A 25,646-nucleotide genomic window follows, 5' to 3' on the forward strand; every position below is an offset into this window, starting at 1 on the left:
CCAACTTTAAGTATCCAAGCTCACCAGCTTGGATTCTATCACTTGTGCAAGCTTCAGTCCTTGATATATTCAAGTGTACAAGAGCACTTTAAACCACTAGTTTTAAAGTCTCCTAGAACACTGTGATCTCAATATGCCCTTAGTAAGCACAGTTCATATATTGAAGTGAGTATGTAATGTCTTATGACTCATGATTCAAGATGGCAATTTTTCATAGGGTAGCAGAACAGTTTCTCCATAAGGAAACTAAGATGAACCTTTTTAGTCTTTCCTCTGAGAACCCTGAAGAAAGAAGGCGGGACAGTTTCCTCAGACCTTTCTTACTTGAAAAAATGCTTTAAGTAAAAACTATGATTTATAAAGAACATCCATTGACCTTTATTTGATTTGACAAAATCTGCATTATTAAAAGACAGGTAACAAAATTTGAGCTAATAGTGATTTTGACAAATTTAGTTCTCTAGTATCTAGAATATCATATAAGAAATATCAACTGAAGGGAAAACAAAAGTATCACATGCAGATGCTCCTGGCAAAAGGGGAACTGTATCTGCAGGTGAGGTCCAGAGTGCAGTGCATAAAAAAATCCTAGAGAAAATGCAATTAACTTACTTGGATGAAATGCTTTTCCTTTTGGGGGGAAGAAGAGGTGGTAGAGAGGCAGGAATTCAAAGGCATATACAGAATGGCTTCTCCATTTCAAAATGGTAACAAAAATATTTAAATCATGGCACTAGGGCACCTTTGAGGAAAAGAACACCTTAACCAGAGTAGGCTCATTGCATAATTCTTTAGTAATAGGTATGATTTTCAAGTAATGGAGCAGACTTAAAGAATAATTTGATTTTCACAGCAGCTATCTATTTTTCTTCTCGCCTTCTGGGGCTTGATCTGTTTCAGCATCACAGGGACACTTTTCCACACAGTTTCTAGGAAACCATCCTCTTATTCTTGAAACACCTGAGGGAGAAAATGAAACTGAGATGAAATAGATAGATGTACAGCAGTGAAATTACTGAGACCAATAAGTCCTATTGCTTCAAATTAATAAGCTTTTAGTTTTTTTCCCCCTTTCACTGTCTCTTATAAGCACAGCTTGAGGTGGGGGAAATATATGGTTTTAAAATGCTCGTAGCAAGCTAGAAAACAGGTATTTCTCAAATTCTATTATCTGGGAAACGGGCTAATATGGTTGAAGACAGCTCCTAACTAGAGTCGGGGTGCGGGGGGGACTTCTACACATCCGATCGTGAAAAGAGTTTTTGGTACACCATCACACTACCTCTGTTCCAGGGAACTATCTCCTTGTAGCCTTTGTGAATTTTCTTTTCAGACTTTTTCTAACATAGAAATTTCCATATCAAGGTTGCCTAAGCTGTCATTTGGGGTTAATTTATGATTAACTATGAGTGTTTTTTAAAGAACAACCTGAGCGAACCTTTACTTTAAAAAGGAATAATTCTGAAGCTCCAAGTTTTTATAATAACTTAAGAGAAATGCTCATTCAAAGAGGGAGCAAATAGCACAGGGGTTTGGTGCACGGAATTTGGAGTCAGCCTGCTTGGGTTTGAGCCTTGGCTCTACCAATTTTTAGTGTGTGGCTCTGGGCAAACTGCTCAGCCTCTCTGTGCTTAGTTTCCTCACCAAGAAGATGTAAATGATAGTACCTACTTCAGAGATCTGTTGGGGACTTTAATACCATAAGTGAAGCACTTATACAAATACCTGTCACATAGTTCATTATGAGCTCAAATATTAGCTATCATTAAAAAACCTGATAAAGGGGAAAGCTTAAAAAAAAAAAAAACCTGATATATAAACATAAGTGCTATGGAGAATATGTAAGAAGCTTCTTTTTATTGCTTAATGATGTGCCCTTCTATGCAGTTTCCCTAATACATTTGGCATGTGATTGTTTATAAAAGTTATTCATGTAAAATTTGGAATTATTGATAACAGTGTTGCCCTTTAAAGATGCCCTTCCATTTCCATACCTTCTATAAAGGAATCATCAAGAATTTTGTCTCCATACAACCAGTATCTGAAACATATAAAAGATTAAAATTAATTTTCTTTAAGGTTAGATGTCAATTTTGTCACGAAAGAAGAAATGTCGTACTTCCTATTACTTACCGCAAGCCTCTTGTGGCTAAAATGAACTCCCCCTTTTGTAGCTGTATTCGAGGCTCTTCAGTGCAGGGGCTTGTGAAGAAGGTTTTGATTCCTTTATTCAAAGGACAACAGGCACCACTATAATCTTCTATTACTTTATAGCGAACCTGTTATCAGTGATCAGAAGAACGATTTGAACACTTACCAATGATATCTGAGGTTGTTTTTAGTTTGAATTAAAATTTTTAAAGGTAGATCCAAAATACCTGGTGACAAGCCTTCTTCCCTCCCAGTTTTCCATCCAGCCAGTTCCCCTATAGGAAGCAACTGATGCTTCTAGTTCTTAAGACTTTTTTTACCCCTCATTTCAAGCACATAGCTAAGAATTAAATTCTAGAGCAGAGCTAAGAGAACTTTCTGCACTGATGGAAATGCTCTATATGTTCTGTATCTGTGGTATCCAATGCAACAGCGCTAGACACATGTAGTTATTGAGCACTTATAATGTGGTTAGTGGAACCAATAAACTAATTTTATTTAATTTAAATAAAATAGCCACATGTGGCTAGTGGCCATGATATCTGACAACCCAGTAGTAAGGATCAGTTTCATAGTAGTAAGTCGTAACAAGCTATACTGAGGATAATTATTTTCCTATATTGGCAATATAAATTGACTAAATTATCTCCAAACCTTCAGTCCCAGCTATTTAAATAAAAACAAAAGCAAACCGCATCAAATGCCAACAAATGTATTCAGGAATATTATTTAATAAAAGCCAACAGTTGGTTTCTGGTCAAAGTCAATTAAAAAAAAAACTATACAGAAGTATAAAGCCCAACAAAGGAAAAAAATTAGTATCATTGCAAAAGAATTACTTACACTTCTGACTCTCTTATCTGCTTTTTGTTTCAACTGTTCTATCTGTTTGGGAGATATAAAAAGAAAAAAATAAGTCTCTTCTCTCAATGTTGAAAAATAGCCTTTCCTCATCTACTAGCAAAGTGTCATGACAAACCCCCAATTTTCCAGCATTTCAAAGTGCTGACAGTTTAAAGGCTACAGGTTGTTTTGGTATGGAAAGAAGGCTCTATGACTGAGAATGAGGGGCTGAGAGTGAGACTTTCTTCTTAGTTGTCACTCTCTAATGTCATCATCTGTGCACAATCCTAGAGAGCCCACTGTGGCCGAGGGATCAAGGAGATGTATTCTCTGCCCTCACGAAATTTTTAGGCCAGTGCTTAAGGTGAAGACACTGAGATTCACTGATTCTTTAGTGACACAGACAACAAACTACACATGAACAATGAAGAACATTTAACAATGAAGTTAAATGAATGAATAAAAGTCATCACTATAACTCACTTTTTTTACTTAGTAACTATTAAATAGCACTGTTAGATATATTAGGGGAAATAAAGATAATGCATGGTCTCTGTCCTAGAATCTTGTCATGTTAAAGATGTAAGATACAAGAATTAAACAAAAATATGAGACTTCATGAGTTACCACACAGGAGTGTATGATTAAGTGCCAAATCCAGATGAGTCTAGAGTAGGTAGGTTAGACTTTATGGAAGAGGTGGGACTGGAACTGGTCTTAATAATTCCAGATAGAAAGGAGGTCATACTAGCTAGAAAAAACTGTGCGCAAAGTTCGGTGGCAGGAATGTACAACGAGTTCATATGACACTGTAAGTGGGAAGGTAGTTTTTGGCCAGATTTTATAAAACCAAGTTAAGGAATCAGGACTTTATCTCATAGATAGAGGGTTAAGGAGAGATTTAAACAAAGGAAGAGACAAGATACAAGAAGTGCTTTATGATTATTAACTTAGATTCATTTTGAGATAGTGAAAGTATATGTATTACTTATTTTACTATAAAATGTCACCTGAGTTGAAGGGGAGTTAAGGGGAAGAGGGTGAGGCCAAAAGGAAGGGCTATTTGAACAAAAACACTCACTGTTAAGCTGTACTGGTGACAGCCTTCTCTTATGGGCCACTCCAGTCCATCTCCTTCAGGAACCCCAGACCATGTAAATACTTGTTTAAAGTTCTTCCATCGACTCCCCATATCATAAGGAAAAACAAAGACTTCATCTAGTTGATAATACTGAATTCGATCTTTAGCCTGCAGGTAACAAAGACATAAGATGGCAGATGACTCTGTCTTAAGTGGCTTGCAGTAATGTACTATTAAGAACATTTAATCCCCCAAATTTGTATCATTCATAAAAATGCTTCCTCCTTGCACTCACGTGCACTAATGTGAGTACACATGGAAGAGAAAGACAACTTTATCACAGTATAGGAAGGAAGAAACTTGACATAGAACACCAACCTCATATGTGATCACCCAGAGAATACCCGACAGAGTTTCTTTGGGAACAAGCAATCATAAAGGCTTATCGAGAGTTAGCTAACTTTATCTGATATATAAAAAAAATCCCCAATGGTTGTTCAGTAACACAAAAAATCCAAGTGTATATACAGAGATTCAGGAGAAAGCAAGGGTTTATTCAGGATGGTACTGTTTTATTCAGGATGGAACTGTTTTGTAAGGTGTACCAGAAAGCAATAGTTGTATTGTGGGTGGCAGTGGCACCTGTGGGAATGGTCAGGAAAGGTATAACAGGGGAGTCATTTATGAAAAACATTTTTTAAAAAGCTAGCAGGTATGTATAGGAGGCCTTCTTTCATTTTTTTATACTATCACACATGTAGATATACTCACTTATATACATTTACATGTACATATACGTAAATATTCAACTTGCATAAATTATATTCTAGGCATTTAAATTGTTAGCTTTAACTTTAAGGAAATGAACTGTGTTCAAATTTCTTAAGTTGCGCTGACACCTAGTGGTACAAAGACATTATTTATTCCAACAGCGAGTGTACAAATCCCACTGAAATTTATTGTATAAATTTTAGTATCTGGTAATTTCTATAAATTTCATATGATCACTTGTTTGAATTTTTTACTCAGCAATAAAGTACCAGTTCCAAAATAACTTCTAGATGTAGCATGACACTTTATAAAGAGCCTTGGTCATTAGCAAAAAAAAAAAAAAAAATGTTAATCTAATGTCAATACATTTATTATGCTTACTAGAAATGATTTTTTGAAATATGTCATTACTGGGGGATAGTATTTTATGGAAAAGCTTCTTGCAGTTATTTAAACTGATATTAATATTAGTGGTTAATTAAAAGAATTGTCAAGCTGTATCCCATATCCCATTTAAATTATATAAATCCATCTTCACCCAGAGAGTAAAGGGTAATTTCTTTTCCCTTTTTATAAACACAGCTTCAGAGTCTTCAAAATGGACTGAATTTCAAAGAACAAAGATCTTGGCTATTTACAAAGAAAAACGTAAATATGAGAATAGTTTACAAAATGACTAAAACATGTCTTTGCTTAAAAGAAGCACTCAATAAAGTTGGGATTCTATCAACACTGTGTGTTAAAAGGTGACAGAAGTATGCAGTAGATGTTAGGGGAAAAAAGAACAAAAAGTACTTAGCCAAGTCTAGGGAGGGCCAAGGACGGTTCCTGGGAAAAAAAATGATACATCAACTAATTCTCAAGGAGTAAGAAATAAGGCAGTAAGAGACGAAGAGTGTTCTAGGCAGAAGGAACAACACGTACAAAGATACACAAGCATAAGATATATAAACTATGAGTAATTTGTTATTCAGTGTGAGATGGGGTGAAGGGAGGGAAATGAGGTTGGAGAAGCAGATAAAAAGGGGGAAGTCATGAAAGCTCTTATTATGCATAAGCGAAGGGGCTTGGACTTAAACCTGTGCATCAGTGTTCTCAAAGCACCTTTTAGTTGGTCTGTGACAAGCTAAATGTTACAAGCCTTAGCTACTGTCTAAAACACCAAGAAAAACTTGATGGCACCTTGGTAGGATGGAAGTTCCTTTCCAAATGGGCCACTTCTCTTCTAGTCTGAGAGATAATGGCGAGATGGTTCTCAAAGTATACTCCTTTGAGTCCCTAAGATTTTTTTCCTGGAGTTCAGCAAGGTCAAACTATTTTCATAACAACATCAAGATGTTATTTGTCTTTTGTTGTGTTGACATTTGTAATGGTGGATAAAATTGCTGGGATCTTAGCGGGAATCAAGACAGTGGCCCCAAACTGTGTTAGTAGTCTATACTAACTACTATAGTAGAATATACTATATTCTTCACCAATACATACTTACAGTTTAAAAAAACCAACAATTTCATATAAGAATGCCCGTGATAAAACAGTAAAAATTATTCTTTTATTAAATCTCAAGTCTCAAGTAGATGTCCTTTACTTTTAATATTCTGTATGACAAAATGAAAAGTACACAATAAAGCATGCCCAGCTACATTGGTTATCTCAAGGAAAACACTGGTTGTCAGCTAACAAGCTATATAGCCAGCTTTTTTCATGTAACACTACTTTTATGTGAAAGAATGAATAAGGTAACAGTCAAACTAAGATTATTTAGACCTCAGTGTTTGGTGAGCATTTTCTCAAAAATAAAAAGTCAGACTGTCACTTCAAGGGAAACAATTGACAGTATTTGTTGCCAGTGACAAAACTCAGGCTTTCAAGTGGAAATCGGAGTTTTATACTTGCATCTACCACTATGAGCTTGACAGTTTTCCAATAAAGATTTTTCTCATAAAATTGATAATGATATAAGTGAATGCAATTTTTGGATACTGCATAACGAAAGGTGTTAATGTTTGCAAAACCTACGTAACCCAGCAAACCGATATTTTCCAAACAACCAATGCCCAACGTTATATAAAACCATGTATTAGTAAAAGATCCATTCAAAAAGCAAGACAGACTGATAGATTTTAATGTAAGAGAGTACAAAAAGTTCACTGACATGAAATATCATTTGTCAAGTTTTAATGTAATATTGAAGAATATCCACTATCATCTAAAATGCCTGTTAAAATGCTTCACATTTTTCTACCTACTTATTTTATCTGTGTGAGGCTGGATTTTCTTCATACACTTCAATCAAAGCAACATATCTCAACAGACTGAATGCAGAAGCAGATGTGAGAATCCAACTGTCTTCTGTTAAGTCAGATATTAAAAAGATTTGTAATTAAAACAATACCACTCTTCTCTCTATTTTAATTCGGAAAATTATTTTTCATAAAAATGTTATTTTAAATAAAATGGGTTTATTAATTTTAAATGAAATAAATCTTTCAAAATTCTGTTAGAAAATATGGTAAATATCAATGGATGTAATACACATAAACAAAAGCTCTTTAGAGCCCTTAGCAAGTAAAAGGGTCCTGAGACCAAAAAGTTGGAAAACAGCTGCTGTAAAGTTTACAAACTGGCTGCTAGGGGACTAAATTTATATCCAATAAACATGCTTTATTTTGCTCACAAAGGTTTTCTGTTTGTAATTTGAATTGCTAACATTTAAAAACTCGAGGGGATCTCACAGAAATCTAGGTCTCTAAATTTTCTAGGAAAAAAATTAGAAGATCTCACCATACTGGGTGAATGTTCCCCTGTGGCAACAGTGTGGTCTGGCAGGCAGTGATTTGGTGTACAGGCTGCTCTCCTCATTTAGGTCATCTGCCTGGACAGTGCAGGCATACGAGTTTCCACCCCTGCTATAGTGATGGGGAGTCTCTGAGAAGTTTTAAGCAGGAAGCAGGGTAGCTAGATTTGTGTTTTACATTAAAATCACAAATTAAAATTAAAATCACACTTCACAGTGTGAAGTGCTTATTGTGAGGTCTGTGACAAGCTAAATGTTATGAGCCTTGTCTAATGTCTAAAACACTAGGAGAAACTTGATGGCACCTTAGTAGCATGGAAGTTCCTTTCTAAATGGGCCACCTCTGGTCTGAGAAATAATGGCTAGATGGTTTAAAGTGTGGCTTATGCCTCTTCAGCCACTCAGGGTGTATGATAAGCATACTTCTGTGGGAGCTATATTAAAGCAGGAAGGAATCAAATGTTTCCTATATTTGCCTTTTATGTGGCATGCAAAAGACTTAAGGAAGCCATTTGGCAGCCAAGTTTTTGCTTTTAGGTACTTATTAGTTAATCTGGTCTATTAACTAATCAGTATTTTGTTAATATTGAGGAAACAATTACTAAAATTTACCTTCTCTTCAATCCATGATTCAATAGACGTTTTATTTCTGAGAATTATTTTCATCTGGAAATTAAATGATAGTAAAATTTAATAATTTGACTTTGGTTCATTTAAGATCATAATATTCACAGTAACCCTATGAGATAGCTTTTATCGCTCCATTCCATAGACCAAGATACCAAAGACAATAGAAGTTAGGTAACACAGTTAATATCTGATGTATTTGATTCTAAAGTCTTTGTTTTTACCCATTGCACTACTATGGCTCTCAATAAAAATGATCATACCTACCCATAATCAAATCTGAATCTAGTATTTCAATCAAAATTCATGTCTTAAGTACTACCTTCTGGGCAAGGCTTTCAGAGTATTACTAAAAATAGATCAATCCACTAAGTCAGTATTTAAGTGTATTTTGCTACTAAAATCTTTTATCACTATTTTTAATTAACTTTAAATTTATGGTTATCTATTTATGACAAGCAACAGTGACTCATTTCAATCAACCTCAATGTAAAAAATCAAATGTATTCATCTTTGTTATTCAATTTTCCTAGATATGACCAATTCCACATACAGAGATTTTTACACTCCTAGATCTTAGTTTATTTCTAATATGATTCTGCCAGATCTTAGTTTATTTCTAATATGATTCTAATTAGAGGCATTGGGGAAAAAATTTCAAAGAATTTGGTCCCAGGCTAGTAGAAAATATGAAGTATAAACATAATCAGCTTATTTTAAAACCAAGAACTCAAAATGGGTTGGGTGATGCAGGGCCCTCAGGCCCAGCATTTCTAATTCTAAAAGAGCTTTTCCATTCCCTTGAAGTCTAGCTGCGCCTTCATACAGTGTGGCACAGTAAAAACATCCCTGGACTAGGACTGCTCATCATATTCCAAGGGCCTAGCACAATATGTAGCCCACAGTAGGCCTTCAATGGATGAATAAATTAATTACATGAATGCAGTAAGGCTTAAGAACTGTTCTTGGTCCCTTCGGAGCCATGTCCTCCTACTTTGTGTTCCAATAGCAGTCTGTCCATAAATCTATGATGTATATATGGCCCTGTTTTAGTTAATTGTTTACTATTAGTCGTCAGTTCCCTAATGGCAGTAACCTCTTTATTTTCTGTACTGCAGCTTCAGAAATTAGCAGAGTGATTCATCACAGAGTAGGCATTAAATAGCATCTAAATCATATGGTTGCTATGGAGATTAAATGAGCTAATACTGTGGTCCCCAACCCCCCACCCCCATGGGCTGCGGCCCAGTATGGGTCTATGGCCTGTTAGGAAGAAACAGGCATCAGTGCCTGAGCTCCACCCTTGCCCCGCCCCCCCACCACGTACAACCCCCAACCCCCAACCCCAACCCCTGGTCCGTGGAAAAATTTTCTTCCATGAAATTGGTCCTTGGTGCCAAAAAGGTTGGGATTGCTGAGCTAATGCATGTAAAGTGCCTAAAACAGTGCCTTGAACATAAAGTGCTCAATGAATGTTAGCTATATTATTATGATTACTATTATTAAATGTATACTATTATAAGGTAACATTAATAAGTATGAAATAATTAGTAAACTAAGTACATGAAAGGGTGACCTTTGGTAAGACATTTAACCTTTCTGAGAAACAATTATTCATTTGTAAGAAAAGGAAAATAGTGATACTCCTCTACAATATTCTTACCATACAGCTGGGTTTGGTGTAAAGATCATGAGACTAGACTGTAATGGTGAGAAGAGCTTTCTCAACCATAAAGTGCTACATATCTCCAAGTTAACATCTTAAAAATTAAATCAATTACCTAGAAATTCTGGCAAAATTACTTCAAAACAATCTGATGAAATACAGAGAAGATTAAATTAGTTACCTAATGAATAGCCAAAAATAATTTCCATTTCAAACTACATGCGTAACTGCAGTCTGTATCTCTTTCTCATTATAATCAGTCCCAAGAACTTGACAACTTTTAGCTAGAGGTTACCAAGAAACTTACCTGGATAAAAAACAACATCCCAACAGCTATGGTTGTTCCTAAAGCTAATCCCAAGGCAAACAAGGTGGCAGCAAATGCAGCTAATCCAAATGGAACAATTGGAGCAGGATCTCTCCGGGCTGCACTCATATCAATCTTTACTGTGTTCCACCCAAAGGACAGCTATCAACAACGACAAAAGCACTCACTCAAAATACTTGGTTGTGGTAACTGTTCGGACTCTAACATTTAAAACAACTTCATCAAAAAGACGACAACTTGACACTGTGGCCAAAGCAAATAAAACAAACATAGCTGCTTTTAATTAACACGGAGGCTTGAGCTCATAGTGATGTGTATTGTATCCTTCTTAGTTTTCTCAAATGTTACTTTTGTTTCTTTGTTTCCTCACAAAATGTCAGGTAGATCCCACAAACATCAATATGCAGAAAGAACACTAGACATCAATCTAAACTGCAACTGTGTTTCCCATCTTCTTGCTATTCTGTATTTATAGTAGTCTTCCACAGCAACAAGTACAGCCTAGAATTCAGTTGTTTCTACCCTTATGTTTCACACTCATTGGTTATTAACGAAATGCAGGCAAAATATGGCCTGCAGATGTGTATTGCCTGGACTGCACAATGTTTTAAAATGCTCAAAGTTAGGTGCCAACATTTAAAAATCAGAAGATTTCATATAAAAATCCAGATTTTCTGATTTTTCTTTAAAAAACTGAAAGATCTAGCATCACCAGACTAGGATTCCCAAATACCACAAACTGTGCGAATAAATGTGGGTTTTGCTCTCCAAGAAGGATTGGTATGTGCCAGTTTGTCGCAGTACTATCAGGCCTGTGTCACTCGTTTACTTTCCAGGCCTCTTTAGGGGGTTAATTTGTGACCCCTGAACTTTATTTCATGACCATTTGCCCATAAATCAACTCGATCTGATTTAGTCTATTCATATTTTAGGGTGTGCATCTGTCCCACGAGCTACCTTCCAGGGCACTGGAGTCAGAAACAAAAGACTACCACTTGCCACATGAATTGAACGAAAACAGAAAGCACCAGTGTGGTCTTTTTTCCCTCTCACTATTCTTACCATAACTATTAAGTTTGAAGTTTAATAAGTTATATGTGCAGTACTAAAATAATTATCAACTTCCACTAGAGCATGTAAAGTAAGATTCCAGAACAAAATAATCTTTCCTCATCTTAAAGATTAAGTTTTAATGTTTTTTAAAAGGAATCCACATAACAGTAACAAAGTTCTGTTTCCCCACCTAAATCATAGAAAGCTTATTTCCAAAAGGAACCTCTTAAATAATTTTGATAACGACCATTTATTCTAGCATGAATGATTTTATAACAAACACTTTTACTTACCCGATTATAAAGCTGTGTGTACATAGTCATAACAAAAATGAAAGCAGCATGGATACAACCCAGTGGTGCTAAAAGGAGAAACAGTGTGAACGAAGCATGATTTTGGTAACCACAACAGTTGTTGATCCAAGGACAGTGATGGTCCATCTTCATCACACATCTAACAAGAAAAATTTACATAAGACATGAGGCAGAGAATCCTGTCTACTTTAAATAACTTTGGTCTTCAAAAGATCAAGCAAGGCCAGGTGCAGTGGCTTACTCCTATAATCCTAGCACTCTGGGAGGCCAAGGTGGAAGGATCGCTTGAGGTCAGGAGTTAGAGACCAGCCTGAGCAAAAGCGAGACCCCATCTCTACTAAAAAATAGAAAAAATTAGTCGGGTGTGGTGGTGCTCACTTGTGGTCCCAACTGCTTGGGAGCCAGAGGCAGGAGGATCACTTGAGCCCAGGAGTTTGAGGTTGCTATGAGCTAGGATGATGCCATAGCACTCTAGCCTGGGCAACAGAGCGAGAGTGAGACTCTGTCTCAAAAAAAAAAAAAAAAAAAAATCAAGCAAATAGGAATCCAGCGTGTCCATGAGTCATAGGGGAATTATATTTCATGGAACAGAAAGAAAAATCTTTATGAGCTTTTAAACAATTATGAACAGTGACTCCTTTCAAATTCTAAACAGCACAAGAAAGGGAAGGCTTTGTAATAGCATATGAGGAAAAGATGTCAGCTACAAGTGTGTTTGTTTAAAGAAATTAGGGGCTCAATATAAAGAAATCATGGTTCTCTGGTTTTCCTCTAGCGTGGAAATGCAGTGACTAGAGTGAACTATCATAGAGACTCAATAAAATCACTTATAAATCTCCACTGGGGTTGATGGGTCCAAACTAACTCTTGTAACTTCCTTCCTTCCTGTTTTCACAGTATCCTTTAGATATGAAATCTCTGAGCTAAGCAAGCTAACTCCAGAATAAAAGATGTGGTACAACAAGCAAAGTCTTACTGTGCTTCTGTTCCTTATTTTTGCTAGAAGAAAATGTCCTGGCCTCAAATCAAACTTTATTTGCCTTCAATCGTTCTCTAAATTTCTTATTACTCAGTGATATAGCTGTTTTTTAAAAAAGGTCTTAGCTTATTTCAAATTTTTAAATAGGGATTCAGTTTTCTTCCCATTAAGGTTTTGATATTAAAACATTTATGATAATAGGCACCTGGATTCATTTATTAGATTTGTATAGAGTATAAATGTTTGTCAATAAGTAATGGGAAAAGCAGGTCTCCTTTATTATTTAGACACAGAACAAATTTAAAGTGAGTTAAGATTACAGCTGACAAACACAACTAATCCTGATATATGGAAATAAACTGAAGGTATAACTTTATACCCTGTTCTTGTAGGACAAGAGGCAAAGTAAATCCGTAATTTTCTAGAAAAATATTTTCATTTATAACAAAAAAGAATGAAATTTGTTTATTATCTGGATTGATAATCCAGTGTAAAGTGGAGATTATAGACACAAGTATCTTGAGAACATTTTTTAGAGAGCGGCAACCTTGCAGAGAATAAAACTAGGATTGATGAAGTAGAAGGAACAACAACAACAAAAGACCAGTAACAAGTTGAATAGCCTCCAAGGAACAGCAAGAAAGACAGGTACCTGCTACACTTTCTGCAGTGATGAGAACGTGGTGCCTTGTATGCTTGGCAGACTTTACAATACTGGAGATACATGGTATCCTGAGAATTTTCCTTGGCAGCAAAATAGGAACAAAAATACATCAGATACCTGAACCCAAATAATAAGTCAGGCTTTATAAATAAATGTCTTCCTATAGTATGATTTTCTTTTATGGGAGATAGGGAAGGATGGAATCTTACCTGCATCTCTAGCCCATTTATTTGAGCCAAAAAAATTTTTTTTCATTTTACCAGATCAGAATGAAGGGAGAGCCAAAATAGTTTTAAATAACAAATTTCTGATGAGAACAGCATTGTTCTCCCAATTACCCAGAAGTCATTTTTAATTTCTCTTTCCCATTCCCACCCAAATCCAATGTCACTATTTGGTTCTACTACCCCAAATCTTAGGAGAATGGGAGGAGTTCGGAAAAAGGTAGCTGACAATTTGGCAAGTATTTTAAGAGTGGGGATTCAAGAATGAGTTGATATTCTTTCTGAAATCTGCCTCCTCCTTGATATTATCACCATCACTCCCCCTTTTGGGGACATTTTAAAACTAGTTTCCTTTACTGTAGTTTCTCTCTCATCCAAAGTGTGTATTATCAAAATAATATTCCTATAACAACTCTATGTCAGAGCTCTGCTTGAAAACTCACAATAACTCCCTATAGTCCAACAATTTCTCATATATTCAAGACCTTCCGTGATTTGCCTTTGTTTCAACCTTCTCTACAATACATAATCATTTTTCCTGTCACAGTGGACACAAGACAAGGCTGTCTACTGTTTCCGAACATGTGCTCCTACCATTCTCTCAACCTGAAACGCCCTCTTCCTCATGTCCTGTGGAAATTCCCACTCCTCCCTTAGGTCCCCAGCTATAAATGCTCAGTTCTTTTAACTTCAACAGCACTCACCACACTCTAGTTATTTGCACAAGTGCATTGGTTTCATTCCTAGGTTATAAGCTTTTTCAGAATATGAATTGTATCTTACCCATCTCTATACCCATTTTGAATAGTACATAGCACACCATATACACCAGTGTTTCTCAAACTTTAACATACCTAAAAGTCATCTGGGGACTTTGTTAAAATAAAGATTCTAATTCAGGAGATCTGGAGTCCAAGCTTCTGCGTTTCTAACAAGCTACCAGGTGATGTCCCTTAGCAGGGAACATGGACATTCATAAGCATAAACTTTCTAACAATTTTTAAGAAGCCATAAATTGATTCATATTATCTTCCCAATGTTATACTTTTCAACCTTTATGACTTAAACCAGCGGTATCTAAAGTGTTTTTCCCAGTTCTGAGAAATGTTAAGGTACATGAAAAAAGACCCTAGAGCTAAAATACATTGTATGTGATAAACAGTGTTTCTTAAATTTTGGCCAGGGACCCACCTCAACTCTCACCTCCATTTTTTTTTTTTTTTTTTTTTTTTTTATGCAAGGCAAATATTCAATGAAATTGCTTTGGAAAGCGCCAATTTGGATCAATATTTTCAAAGACATGAAAGAAATACTTTGAGCATAAATGATCAGTGATTAGAGTAATACACAGTCTTTACCAGGTCAAGAGTAGGCTGTATTTGATATTATTGGTTAGTAGATAAGGCAAAAACTAAATATATGATTATTATTAGAGTTCATTGTCTTAAGGAATCTTTTTCTTACCGGTTTCCACCCCAGAGGGACAAATCCGGGACCGACAAACATTGCATTGAAGTAATTATAAAGAATCATGACAGTCCAGTTTATCAACATGATGAAATTCACACTTCCTCCAGTTGTATGTAAGGGCCAATACCACAACACAGAGTCAATCATGGCCATTGTAGAACATATTGCTATAACACCAAGGGCTATGATGGGACCCCAGTGACACAGTCTCTTTAATTCTTGGAGATTTTCAAACTTGATAACTGAGCAGAATGTACCCATTTTGGAGAGGAAGAATGCCTTCCTACTTTTAAATAATTGCAGATTTCCTTTTTCTGTGCACACATTTCCATGTGCCACAAGTCCATGTGTGTTCTTTAATTGTCATGCCTTCAAGTTGTGAAATGTTAATGCAGATTATGCCATTTTCACTGGTAAGCACTTAAAACTCTTAACTAGAAGAATCCAGTATCTTGTTTTGAAACTCAACCTAAAAAAAACAAAATGGGAAAGTTCAGTAAAAAACTTTATTATATACTGTATTTGTTAACTCCAACAAGCACCTAAACAAAAGCATCTCACAAGTGCATGACTTTGGGATGAGCCTTTTTTCAAAGGTCAAAGAATCACTTTTTTTTTTTTTTTTTTTTGAGACAGAGTCTCACTCTGTTACCTGGGCTAGAGTGAGTGCCGTGGCATCAGCCTAGCTCACAGCAACCTCAAACTCCTGGGCTCAAGCGATCCTCCTGCCTCAGCCTCCGGGTAGCTGGGACTACAGGCATGCGCCACCATGCCCAGCTAATTTTTTCTATATATGTTTTTAGTTGGCCAGATAATCTCTTTCTATTTTTAGTAGAGACAGGGTCTCACTCTTGCTCAGGCTGGTCTCCAACTCCTGACCTCGAGCGATCCTCCCGCCTCGGCCTCCCAGAGTGCTAGGATTACAGGCGTGAGCCACCGCCCGGCCAAAGAATTACTTTTGATTGATCCAAAATACGGTTGAAGTTTGAATGGTATGTAAACTGGATATATGATTCCAAAATAGTTGTTTTTTATCCTTCCTCCTCAGCTTGACCGTCCAACACTTTGTGATTGGTTTGAGAAGACAAAAAATTTTAGAGCTGGGAATCAGAGCTTTGGAGTTGATCCTAATCCCGCTTCCTTCTTCGTAGAACAGAAATTGACTTAGAGAGGCTAAGTGATTAGACCAAGGTCACAAGTAAGTAACAGCTGAACCCAAAATAGAAGCCAAGTCATCGAACTCGCTTTAAGGAGTTTTAAGCTGCCTCTTAGGAGGTCTTGAGTTAAGCCAAGCATGAGTCAGACATGGTCTACGCCATTTGCCTGCAGTTGCCCCCTAAACGTCAACATAACAGTTTATTTGGGGCAAAAGTAAAGAAGTAAGAGTTAAAGCAAAGAAGGCAAGGAGAGGAGGGGAGGAGAAAAGGAGAGGGAGAGAGGGGGGATGTGAGTGAAATCATGGCTAAAAGACTGTAGGAGAAAGAACATGAATAAGATTTGGGGGGGGGGGGGAGGAAGAAGAAGAAAAGGAAGTGCCTCCAGGAGCCAGGGAGGGGGACGGCAGGACAGCGAGCGCGGCGAAGATGTGTAGGGTATTTCTGACTGAGGATCTGAGATACATGGATAATACAGATTCCCACGCAACAGATGCTGCTGCCTTGTGCCTCAGTTTCCCGCCCGTGTTATGGAGCAGAGCGTTTAGAAGTAAATCCTCACTCAGGGAAGAAACATCCCGGTAATCGGGGTTGGTCTCAACATTCGGGAGACGGTGGCCCCACTCTGGTGAGGAAGACCGCCAAAACGTGGCTACTTTCCCTGCCTCGACTCCCACCTCAGTCTGGTCCCTGGTGCCCGCTCCTCAGCCATCGCATATCCGGGGCGGCCTGGGCTCACCCGGAACAGATTTTCTCCTCCTGGGATGACTCCGTCTTGGAAACCTCAGTCCAGCGCAAGCGGAAAGCAAATCCCGGTTGCGGGAGGCTGGAATGCGGGACCCGGCACGACCGGCGCGTCTCTCCGCCAGCGCCCTCGCCGATACTCTCCCGCTCAGGCCCCCTGCGCAGACTCCGTCACAGCCACTTCCGGGAGGATTCCTCATCAAACTTTCCTCGGGAAGCAAGGTTCCGTGACCGGTAGCTTGGGGCGCCGGAGCAGTTTTCCAGAACACACAGGGGGAAAAAATGCTTCAGTGATCCCAGAGAACTCGTATGTTTTCGGAGACCTTTTGGAGGGCACGAATTGGGCCGCTTTTCCTCAGCGAACTGCTTAATGTTGAAACCTGAGCGGAAAATAAAAAGCGTTCGCAGCCCAATTTCCGGAGGACCGAGATTGCAACGAACAACCAGGAAGCGACTGGGCTGGGAGCTGTCCCCGGTTCTCCGCTCTGCTCTCGAGGGCACCTCCCGGGTTCCCTGAGACGCGGCCCCCCGCCCCGCTCGCGATCCCCTGCCCTGACCTAAGCTCTGACCCCCGACAGTCACTCCGGAGCAGCCATGTCGTCCGACTTTGAAGGCTATGAGCAGGACTTCGCGGTGCTCACTGCAGAGATCACCAGCAAGATTGCGAGGGTCCCCCGACTCCCGCCTGGTGAGAGCCTTGCCCCTGCCGGGCGGGGTGGTTCGAGGAGCGGTGAGGCTGGGGGCTGTGGAACGCGGCCTGAACAAGTGTGTCTCTGAGGCGCGAGGCAGGAGTGGGTGGTGTTGGCGATCTCCCGGAGGGATGGGGCTTGATTTTGTTGGGGGTAAAGAGTGCAAGTTCGGTTGTGGGGTGCAGTCAAAAGAGCCTTCGGAATCTGAGCCAACTGGGTTTGAATCCTAACTCCACCTCCTTGTAACTTGTGTAACCTTGAGGATGTTTCTCTGAATCTTAATTTTTCCATTTGTAAAATATAGAAATGTGTGTGTTCAAAAAAAAAATGAATAAAAGTACGTAGATTATGGATCTGCAATATACAGCAGCTTTGTTGTGTTGGTAATAATGTTCTTGTTATTATATGCAGCAAAATGGAGTTAAGAGCCAGGGTGCCTGGATTCACATCCCAACTCTGCCACTTAGAAGTTATGCTCTTTAAGCAAGTTTCTTGACCTCTCTCAACTTCCCTTCTTGGTAAATGGGGAAATTGTACCTCTCTCATAGGGTTGTTGTGAAGATTAAATGATATAAAGTGATATAACATATGTAAAGCCCTTTCTTGTGTGTTAGCTGCTGTTATCATTAGTATTTGTCACACTTCCACCCTTATTTCTTGTTTATTGTCCTTCTTGGGGATCTGTAACCCAATTTTATGTAAAACTTGGTACAGGATAATTATTTGCACTTAAATTTTACATATCCTATTTGGAAATGTTTTTGTTTGTTTGTTTTTGTGTTTTAGCACATCTTACTTTCCATTCTATACTGTCTGTCAACTATGTGGAGGTAGGAGCTGTCTCTGATTCCCTTGGCATCTGCTTACTAGAGTCTCAAAAATGTTTAAGTGAATGAACAGATGACTATAACTATGATATTTTGTGACTTTTGTTTGTAAGGTGTTTCAAGATTTATCTTTCTGTAAGTACAGATTTAATTTGAGTAATTAGTTACTGATAAAATTTTTACTTTTTGATTAGTTAGGAAAATCGAACCATCATCTGGCTGCTAGACTTGGCCCTGTCTTAGCTCTGGGGTGTAAAGTATAGAAAAGGGGATGCTCATTCATCTGTGGACTGGTGGGCAACCTCACCTTCCCACGTTGTCAGTCAAGTCCTTGGTGCCAGCAGTAATTTCTCCTGGACCTAAATTGTCATTCCTCTTTCCCTTTCCCTTACTTCCCCCAAAACTTCAGTGTTTAAAAATAATTTTCTTTCTTTATTTCTTTGTTTTTCTTCCCCTCACCTATTTTCTGTTAATAGGGATATTTGCTTGAAGCCAGGATCTCTGAACTTACACCCCACTCATCTCCTGAAGTCCCAGTTAGTTCTGGAGGAGGTGGATGATGTCTTAAAGAGGTTTATGAGTCCAAGTAAGGGAACAAGAAGAGAGAACCAAGGTAGCATATACCACCGAGCTCTGCTGCCCCAGAGATTTTTGTGGCGAAAGTGGCTGATGGCCTCATCACTTCATGATACATCACCTCACCTCTTCAGTTCTGCTTTTCTGCACTGCCCAAGATCATCTTGATTTTTGTTGTCATTGTTATTGGAAACTACTTCCTTTGAATTGAATCTCAGAGCCTCAGAATATCAGGACTTGTGGTTTAAATTGGATTTTTGCTCATTTATACTTTTAATTGTTTTAGCAGTAGAAACTTTTCTTTGTTTGGGCTAACAGCTTTTGTATTGGGAAGCTGTTTTACAAAGTAACAAAGTAATCCCTGGGTGCAAAGTTGTAAAAACTATTTCCAAAGAAAACAGATTTTGTTACAATTGAGTTTTTCTTGCCTTTATATTTTAATGTAACAAATCTCAACACATAGAAGAAAACCTTGAATTAAGGACCTTAAAAATAAAGTCATGCTTCTCCTTAGCTATAGTATAATATAAGGCCCAAACAGAGCAGCTATGTTATAATTAAAAGGAGACTGTATTGCTGGCACTGGAAAAATGCTTACTGATTTGAATAATTAAATAAATAGTTGTAAGTGCAGTGGTTTCTTAAAAGTGCAGTGGTTTCCCTCTTAATAATGGTGTGTGTTTGCTCCATTTATGATCTATTTCTAATTGATAAATAGAAAAAAATGAAAAGTATGTCCATGTAGTTATGAATTTCAGATATATGTCTGTGGATTAACAGAAATTAATATGTACAACCATGGCAAAAACAGTATGATTAAAAGTAATTATAATACCTTTCACTGAGCATCATTAGTGGTTGTGGTGTTGAGCTAAAATTGACCCAGAGAAGATAAACTGTGATTTACTTGAGTTAAGAAGGTTAAAAATTAGAGCAAACTTTCCAGCCAAAACAGTTTATTCCCCATCATATTAACTTATTTAAACTGAAGTAGAGTGAGTAGATCTAGTGAAATGAACTTTCTGCTGTGCATGTTTGATGTATTAACGTGTTACTTCCAAAGAGAATAGGAAAGATTGAACATTTTAAAACTTTAAGAAAGAAATTTGATTGCTCTGTGATATAACAATAAAAAGATTTTGCTCTTAGACTAAAGTGTTGAATCTTAACTAATGTTAGTAATTGGACTGTTGAGATGAGTGGGTCCCTTAATTACTATTCTTATGGCACTATATTTGAAAATTGATTTTTAATGATTACTGTTCTGTGGCAAAGTCAGGAAGATGGATGAGCAGAAACTACAATTAATACTCTATTGTGAAGTTCCTTTTCCTGAGTGAGTTCCTAAGTGGGGAATGATTCCCACTGGTGCAGAGGTCTCATATCAAGCAGGCTTCCTGAAGGATCTTAAACAAAGCAAGTTTTATTGCAATTAGTTGCTTACCTCACAATTCACAGAGAGATGAATGGTCTGTTGTGAATCCTATCACTTTGTGGCTATAGTCAGAAATGTACCAAGAAAGTATTATGGCAAAGCAGTTCAGACTCAGACTGTTTAGAATCCCATTTCTGCTACTTACTAAATGTGCGATCGTGGCAAATTTGTTGGCCTCTCTAGGCCTGCCTCCTCCATCTGTAGAATGGGGATAAGAGTTTCAACCTTACAGTTTTGTAAAAATCAAATGAAATAAAACATGTAACACGCTGGCACAGTTCTTGCTCAGAAAAAGTGCATGATAAACTAGCTAGTAGTGATATCGCTGCTGCTGCTGCTCTGAGGATAATAGCTGGTAGGATTAGCCACGACCCAGCTTTTTGGACTTTGTCATATTAATTGAACTCTTAAAGAAACCTTGGACTTCAATTCTTGCTTCCTTTCTGTGGCTAGAGTTAGGTGAATTTCTCTTGATGAGTGTGTACATTTGAAAGGAGGGGAGCAATCAGGAATTTTTGGGTATGAAATTGGATTTGGGCTTTGAACACAGGATATCAAGGCGGGAATCAGAGGAGAGAAGTGAACGTGGTGTGGGGCAAGGTGGGTGTCCTTTCTGAAGGGAAATGCTCAAGTCTAGCGGATTAGCTATGCCGAGCCCTGGAGAATTGTCTCTTACACCATCTAGACTTAGCCATGTATGAATGAAGCCGTAAACATTGTCCTGTGATCCTCTCTTGCCTTTGCAAGGTGGTTGTAGTGAAAAAATTCAGAAGAATCTACTTTTATTTATGAATACTGTGGTTTGCTTAAATATATGTGGCTCTAGAGCTGTACGGTCTGCATGTAGCTATTGAGCACTTGAAATGTGGCTATTGCCACATTGAGAAATTATAATATTTTGGATATATTGGGTTAAATATTATTAAAACTAATTTCACTTGTTACTTCTTAAAATGCAGCTACTAGAAGATTTAAAGTTACTTTTATAGTTCTGTTGCTCTAGAAGGTTATAGTTGGAGGAATGGTGCCAGCCAGTCCTAACTGAGGAACTCACTGCCACCAGACAGTTTGCCCTGTGGCTACCTCACATTCAGCTTCTTGAACTGCTGGGCAAGGCCCAACTTTTTCAGCTGAGCATATGGGAAAAATAGCCTTCAGCTGTTAGAGATAGCCCAGTTATGTCTTATTAAAAATTTGAGCATTTGCAGAGTTTTATTCATCTTTGAATAACATACACACATATATTTTAAACATATATGTGTTTATATATGTATATATTTATAGATCTATATACTTATGTGTATGTTGTGTGTGTGCATATATATATATTGTTGAAGGGACCTCCCTCCCTTCAACAACATAGTCAACCTAAGTAATGGCTTCATTTTTTTTTTAAATAAACTTTTTATTTTAGAACAGTCTGAACTTTACAGAAAAATCACAAAGATAGTGCAGAGAATCCCTATATTCTCCATGTCTGTTTTCCCCTATTACTAGCATCTTATGTTAATATGGTACATTTGTTACAGCTAGTGAGCCTATATTGATACATTGTTATTAACTAAAGTCCGTGCTTTATACACATTTCCTTAGTTTTTTAAAAAAATTTTAAATTTTTTACGCCTTTTACTCATCCAGGATCCAAACCAGGATACTACAAAACACTTAGTAGTCATGGCTCCTTCAGCTCTTCTTGGCTGTGACAGTTTCTCAGACTGTCTTTGTTTTTGACTAGAGGAGTACTGGTCAGGTATTTTCTAGAGTATTCCCTCAATTGGGATTTGCTCCATATTTTTCTCATTAAGCTAGAGTTGTGGGTTTTTGGGAAGAAGAACACAGAAGTGAAACACCATTTTCATCACATCAGATCAAGAGCACATACTGTCAACATGACTTATTACTACTGATGTTAACTTTGATCACCTGGCTGAGGTAGTGTATGTCGGGTTTCTCTACTGTAAAGTTCCTCTTTCCCCCACTTTTCCATACTGTTTGGAAGAAAATCATATGCATAGCCTACACTTAAGGAGTAGGGAGTTATGCTCTACCTTGTGGGAGATGAGTATCTATATAAATTATTTGGAATTCCATATGAAAGAGATTTGTCTATTCTTCACTTATTTACTTAGTCTTTTATATCAGTATGGATTCATGGATATTTATTTTATCCTTTGTGTTATATTCCAGTACTGCTTTACTTAGTTTGTTCAAATTGTTCCAGCTTTGACAATTGAGAGCTTTTTCAGTTGGCTTCTGTGTCCTTTTGACATAGCCCCATCATTATGGATTTCTTTTTTTTCTTTTTCTTTTCTTTTCTTTTTTTTTTTTTTTTAGCATTTTCTTACTTTCTGGTACTATAAGATACTCCAGGACCATCTTGTATATTTTCTATTTCAGTCCTAGAATCAGCCATTTCTCCAAGGAGTACTGTTTCCTTGAATTGAAGAAGGGAATTAGACACCAAGATCTGGACACTAGGTGTGCTTGTTGCTACTGGGGTGTCATTGCTTCTGGGACCTCTCGGCTGCCAGAGCAAGGAAATTCATGTGTATATGTTAACCATATATAAAAATATATCTATAAGTATTTGTATGTGTAACCATTTATATATAGTAAGTTAAACGAGTTCATACTGATATCTCCAACTCTAATCCATTATCACATGGATCATTCTAGATTGGCTTTATTTTAACATTAACCATTGTATACCATGTTACACGGTATAGCATCAGTAACATATCCATTTTTAAATTCTCTATTCCTCCGTTAATGGTTTCACTCCATACTTCTTAGTATGTACATAATTTCTACAGCTAGTTTTATTTTCAAATACCTACATTGCACAATGACAGGCACCAGCAACTGAATTCAAGTGAGCCCTGACAGTTTCACTGTACTTTATTGGGTGTGTTCAGTGCTAAGTACTTCTGTAAATATTAAGAAAGAATCATACTATGTAAAGATTTGTGTATATGTCAGCACTAAGCACGTCTGTAAATATTGAGTAGACAAGAAAAGATCATACTATGCTAAGACTTATGTGTATATCAGCACTTATCAGCCCATATGCAACAAAAGTTGGGGAGTTTGTTTATGTAGTACATTTTATACATAGAAGTTAAGAGCTCAGTTCAGGACAATAGACCCCGTTGGAATTCCAATTCTGTTATTTATTAGTTGTTGAACTTTGGAGAAATAATTTAATCTCTCTGAATTTGTTTACCTGCCTGAGAATGGGATAATAATAGTATCTCCAAAGGATTGTTTTAAGGATTGACTATGATACTGTTAAAGATGGAATGCCATGCACAATAGTGAAGCTGTTGGTTACAAAAGTCTGAATCCTAGGAACACGCAGTTTGTAAAGTGGATGTCTTTGGGGTGGGCAGAATGAAACTCTCTTGGGAATTACATGGAAATATTGCCAGGTTACCAAAACTTAGTGTTGGTATGTATTTCCAAGGTAATCTAATTCAATCTGTCCTTCCTTCTTACTTTCTTTCTTCCTTCCTTTTCTCCTTTCTTCATGCTTTCCTCCCAAATCATGACTTTTCAAATTCTTCTCTTCGTAAAAATATGAAGAACACTGTAAGCACCGATCAAAAATTGTCTCAGTTCCATCATTATTTTTGACAGCACCGTGATGAAATGGATTTTATGAAGAAATGATCTACTTGTATTACTCCACCTCTATTCCAACTGAGTTATTTTTTTCATAAAGAGAAACTTGTCATTTCAAGTAGGAAGATTTGCCCCAGTCCTCATTGATAGAGTTTTTCTTTTTCTCAGTTTCTCTGTGTGTAAAAAATATTTTGCTGAATGCTAAGCCTGACTAATTCATTCAGTAAGCACATAGTGACCCCTACCAGATACGGTTCTCTGTGCTAAATACAAGGTGGGACAAAAATGTGTCAAAAGTGGTCTCTGCCTTCAAAGAGCGGGAGATGAGGCTGAAAAGGAGACTACAGAACCTAATTTCTAATGATTATCAGGCCCCCTAGAGCAGAGCAAAGAGGAATTCAAAGGAGATGAGGTCACATCTCGGGAGCTTTCCTGGACAGATAGGTGGGGTTTAGACAGAAAGAAACGGGGAAAGGCAATATTATAAGAGGTTGCGATAAATGGGTACAGTGGACATCTGTTGTACCCAGCATCCTCCATTGTGTCTTCAGATATCAGCACCTCAATTTTCCGTTGAGGAGCTACTTAAACCCCGTTACTTCAGTCTTGATGGAACTGACAAGCTGCCCTACCTTCTCCAGGTCAAGAGGTGAACATGTTACCCAAGTGAGGACATTTGTAGAATTTTTGCCAGGAATTTTAATTTTGATCAGAGTGAGCCAAGGAGAGAGAATGTTAAAGCTGCTCAAGACTCTTCTTTAGTAGAGGCTGTCAGTGAGTTCCTGCTCCCTTGGTGTCCTGAGCCACTCCTGATACTGTGTTTCCCAAGTTAGGTGGCTCATTTTTTTTCTTTTTCTTTTTTCTCATTGACTCTGTGAGTCACCCCACGTTATTCTAATAAATTCTCTTTTTTGGCTTATGTTAGCCAGAATCACTTCTATTGCATTCAACCAAAGAACACTAAATGGTAGCTCAGTAAAGATTTAGAGAAGAAAAAAAAGATGTGTTTGGGTAGTAATGAACAGTCTGTGTGGTTAGTATGTAGAGTACATAGTAGCAAACTTGTAGTTGGAAATAAAGTTGGAAAGACTGCTTGGGTCTGGAATGTGGCAAGCCTTGACTGCTAGGCTCAAGTGATCCAATAGAGGTCAAATTTTAGGAAGAGTAAATGGGGGAGGGGGCAGACATGGAGACAGGGAAACCAAGGTGGTTAGTAACATAGCTTCTTTTGTAAATTCTTATCTTGTCCTTCATTATTTATTTAATTTACCATCGTCTTTCAAGAACTGATTGTATGTGCCAGGCTCAGTGCTGGCATAGAACTATAAAGATGATTAAGGCATAGCTCCTGTCTTCCCAGAGCCCCCAGGATGAAAGGTTAATTAGACCTGTTCATATGAGAGACAAATCATTAGGATTATGTAAGAGCTATAGGTGTTTTATGTAAGACAAAGTGGTTAACTCTTTTGTTGGGTCAGGAAAGGCTTTAAAGGAGTAGTGATTTCTGGAGAGGTTTGAATAGCAATTTGCCAGGTGGTCTTGGTAGAGATGCGCATAAGCACTGGGATTAAAGGTCCTGGAAGTATAACAGGATTAGAGATGAAGATTTAGGATCATAGATATATAATATGA

General features: G+C 37.6%; 2 protein-coding genes across 12 annotated transcripts in view; one reads left to right on the forward strand and one right to left on the reverse strand.

Moving 5' to 3' along the window:
- Window positions 1-355: 355 nt before the first annotated feature.
- On the reverse strand, window positions 356-17,659 carry ZDHHC6 (zinc finger DHHC-type palmitoyltransferase 6). Of its 8 annotated transcripts, none has more exons than XM_069459896.1 (11): window positions 17,234-17,659; window positions 14,963-15,437; window positions 13,263-13,354; window positions 11,611-11,770; window positions 10,244-10,405; window positions 8,256-8,309; window positions 4,076-4,243; window positions 2,995-3,036; window positions 2,134-2,279; window positions 1,995-2,041; window positions 356-960 (listed from the first exon to the last, which is right to left on the reverse strand). In XM_069459896.1, the coding sequence occupies exons 2-11, from the start codon at window positions 15,227-15,229 to the stop codon at window positions 857-859; spliced, it is 1,242 nt and encodes a 413-aa protein (XP_069315997.1). In that variant the 5' UTR covers window positions 15,230-15,437; window positions 17,234-17,659; the 3' UTR covers window positions 356-856. The 8 variants fall into 8 exon arrangements, with proteins under 8 accessions (XP_069315997.1, XP_069315995.1, XP_069316001.1 ...); XM_069459894.1 differs by lacking the exon at window positions 17,234-17,659 and adding an exon at window positions 16,862-17,009; XM_069459900.1 differs by lacking the exon at window positions 17,234-17,659 and adding an exon at window positions 16,800-17,009 and having other exon boundaries at window positions 11,611-11,678; window positions 13,263-13,342.
- VTI1A (vesicle transport through interaction with t-SNAREs 1A) overlaps window positions 17,461-25,646 on the forward strand; it is a 328,811-nt gene continuing 320,625 nt past the window's right edge. For all 4 annotated transcript variants that reach the window (XM_069459904.1, XM_069459901.1, XM_069459905.1 and 1 more), the window contains exon 1: window positions 17,461-17,554. In XM_069459904.1, coding sequence (XP_069316005.1) covers window positions 17,461-17,554 — 94 coding nt within the window. The remainder of the gene's footprint in view (window positions 17,555-25,646) is intronic.

The sequence above is a fragment of the Eulemur rufifrons genome, chromosome 28, assembly GCF_041146395.1.
Source record: "Eulemur rufifrons isolate Redbay chromosome 28, OSU_ERuf_1, whole genome shotgun sequence".
NCBI classification, from domain to species: Eukaryota; Metazoa; Chordata; class Mammalia; order Primates; family Lemuridae; genus Eulemur; species Eulemur rufifrons.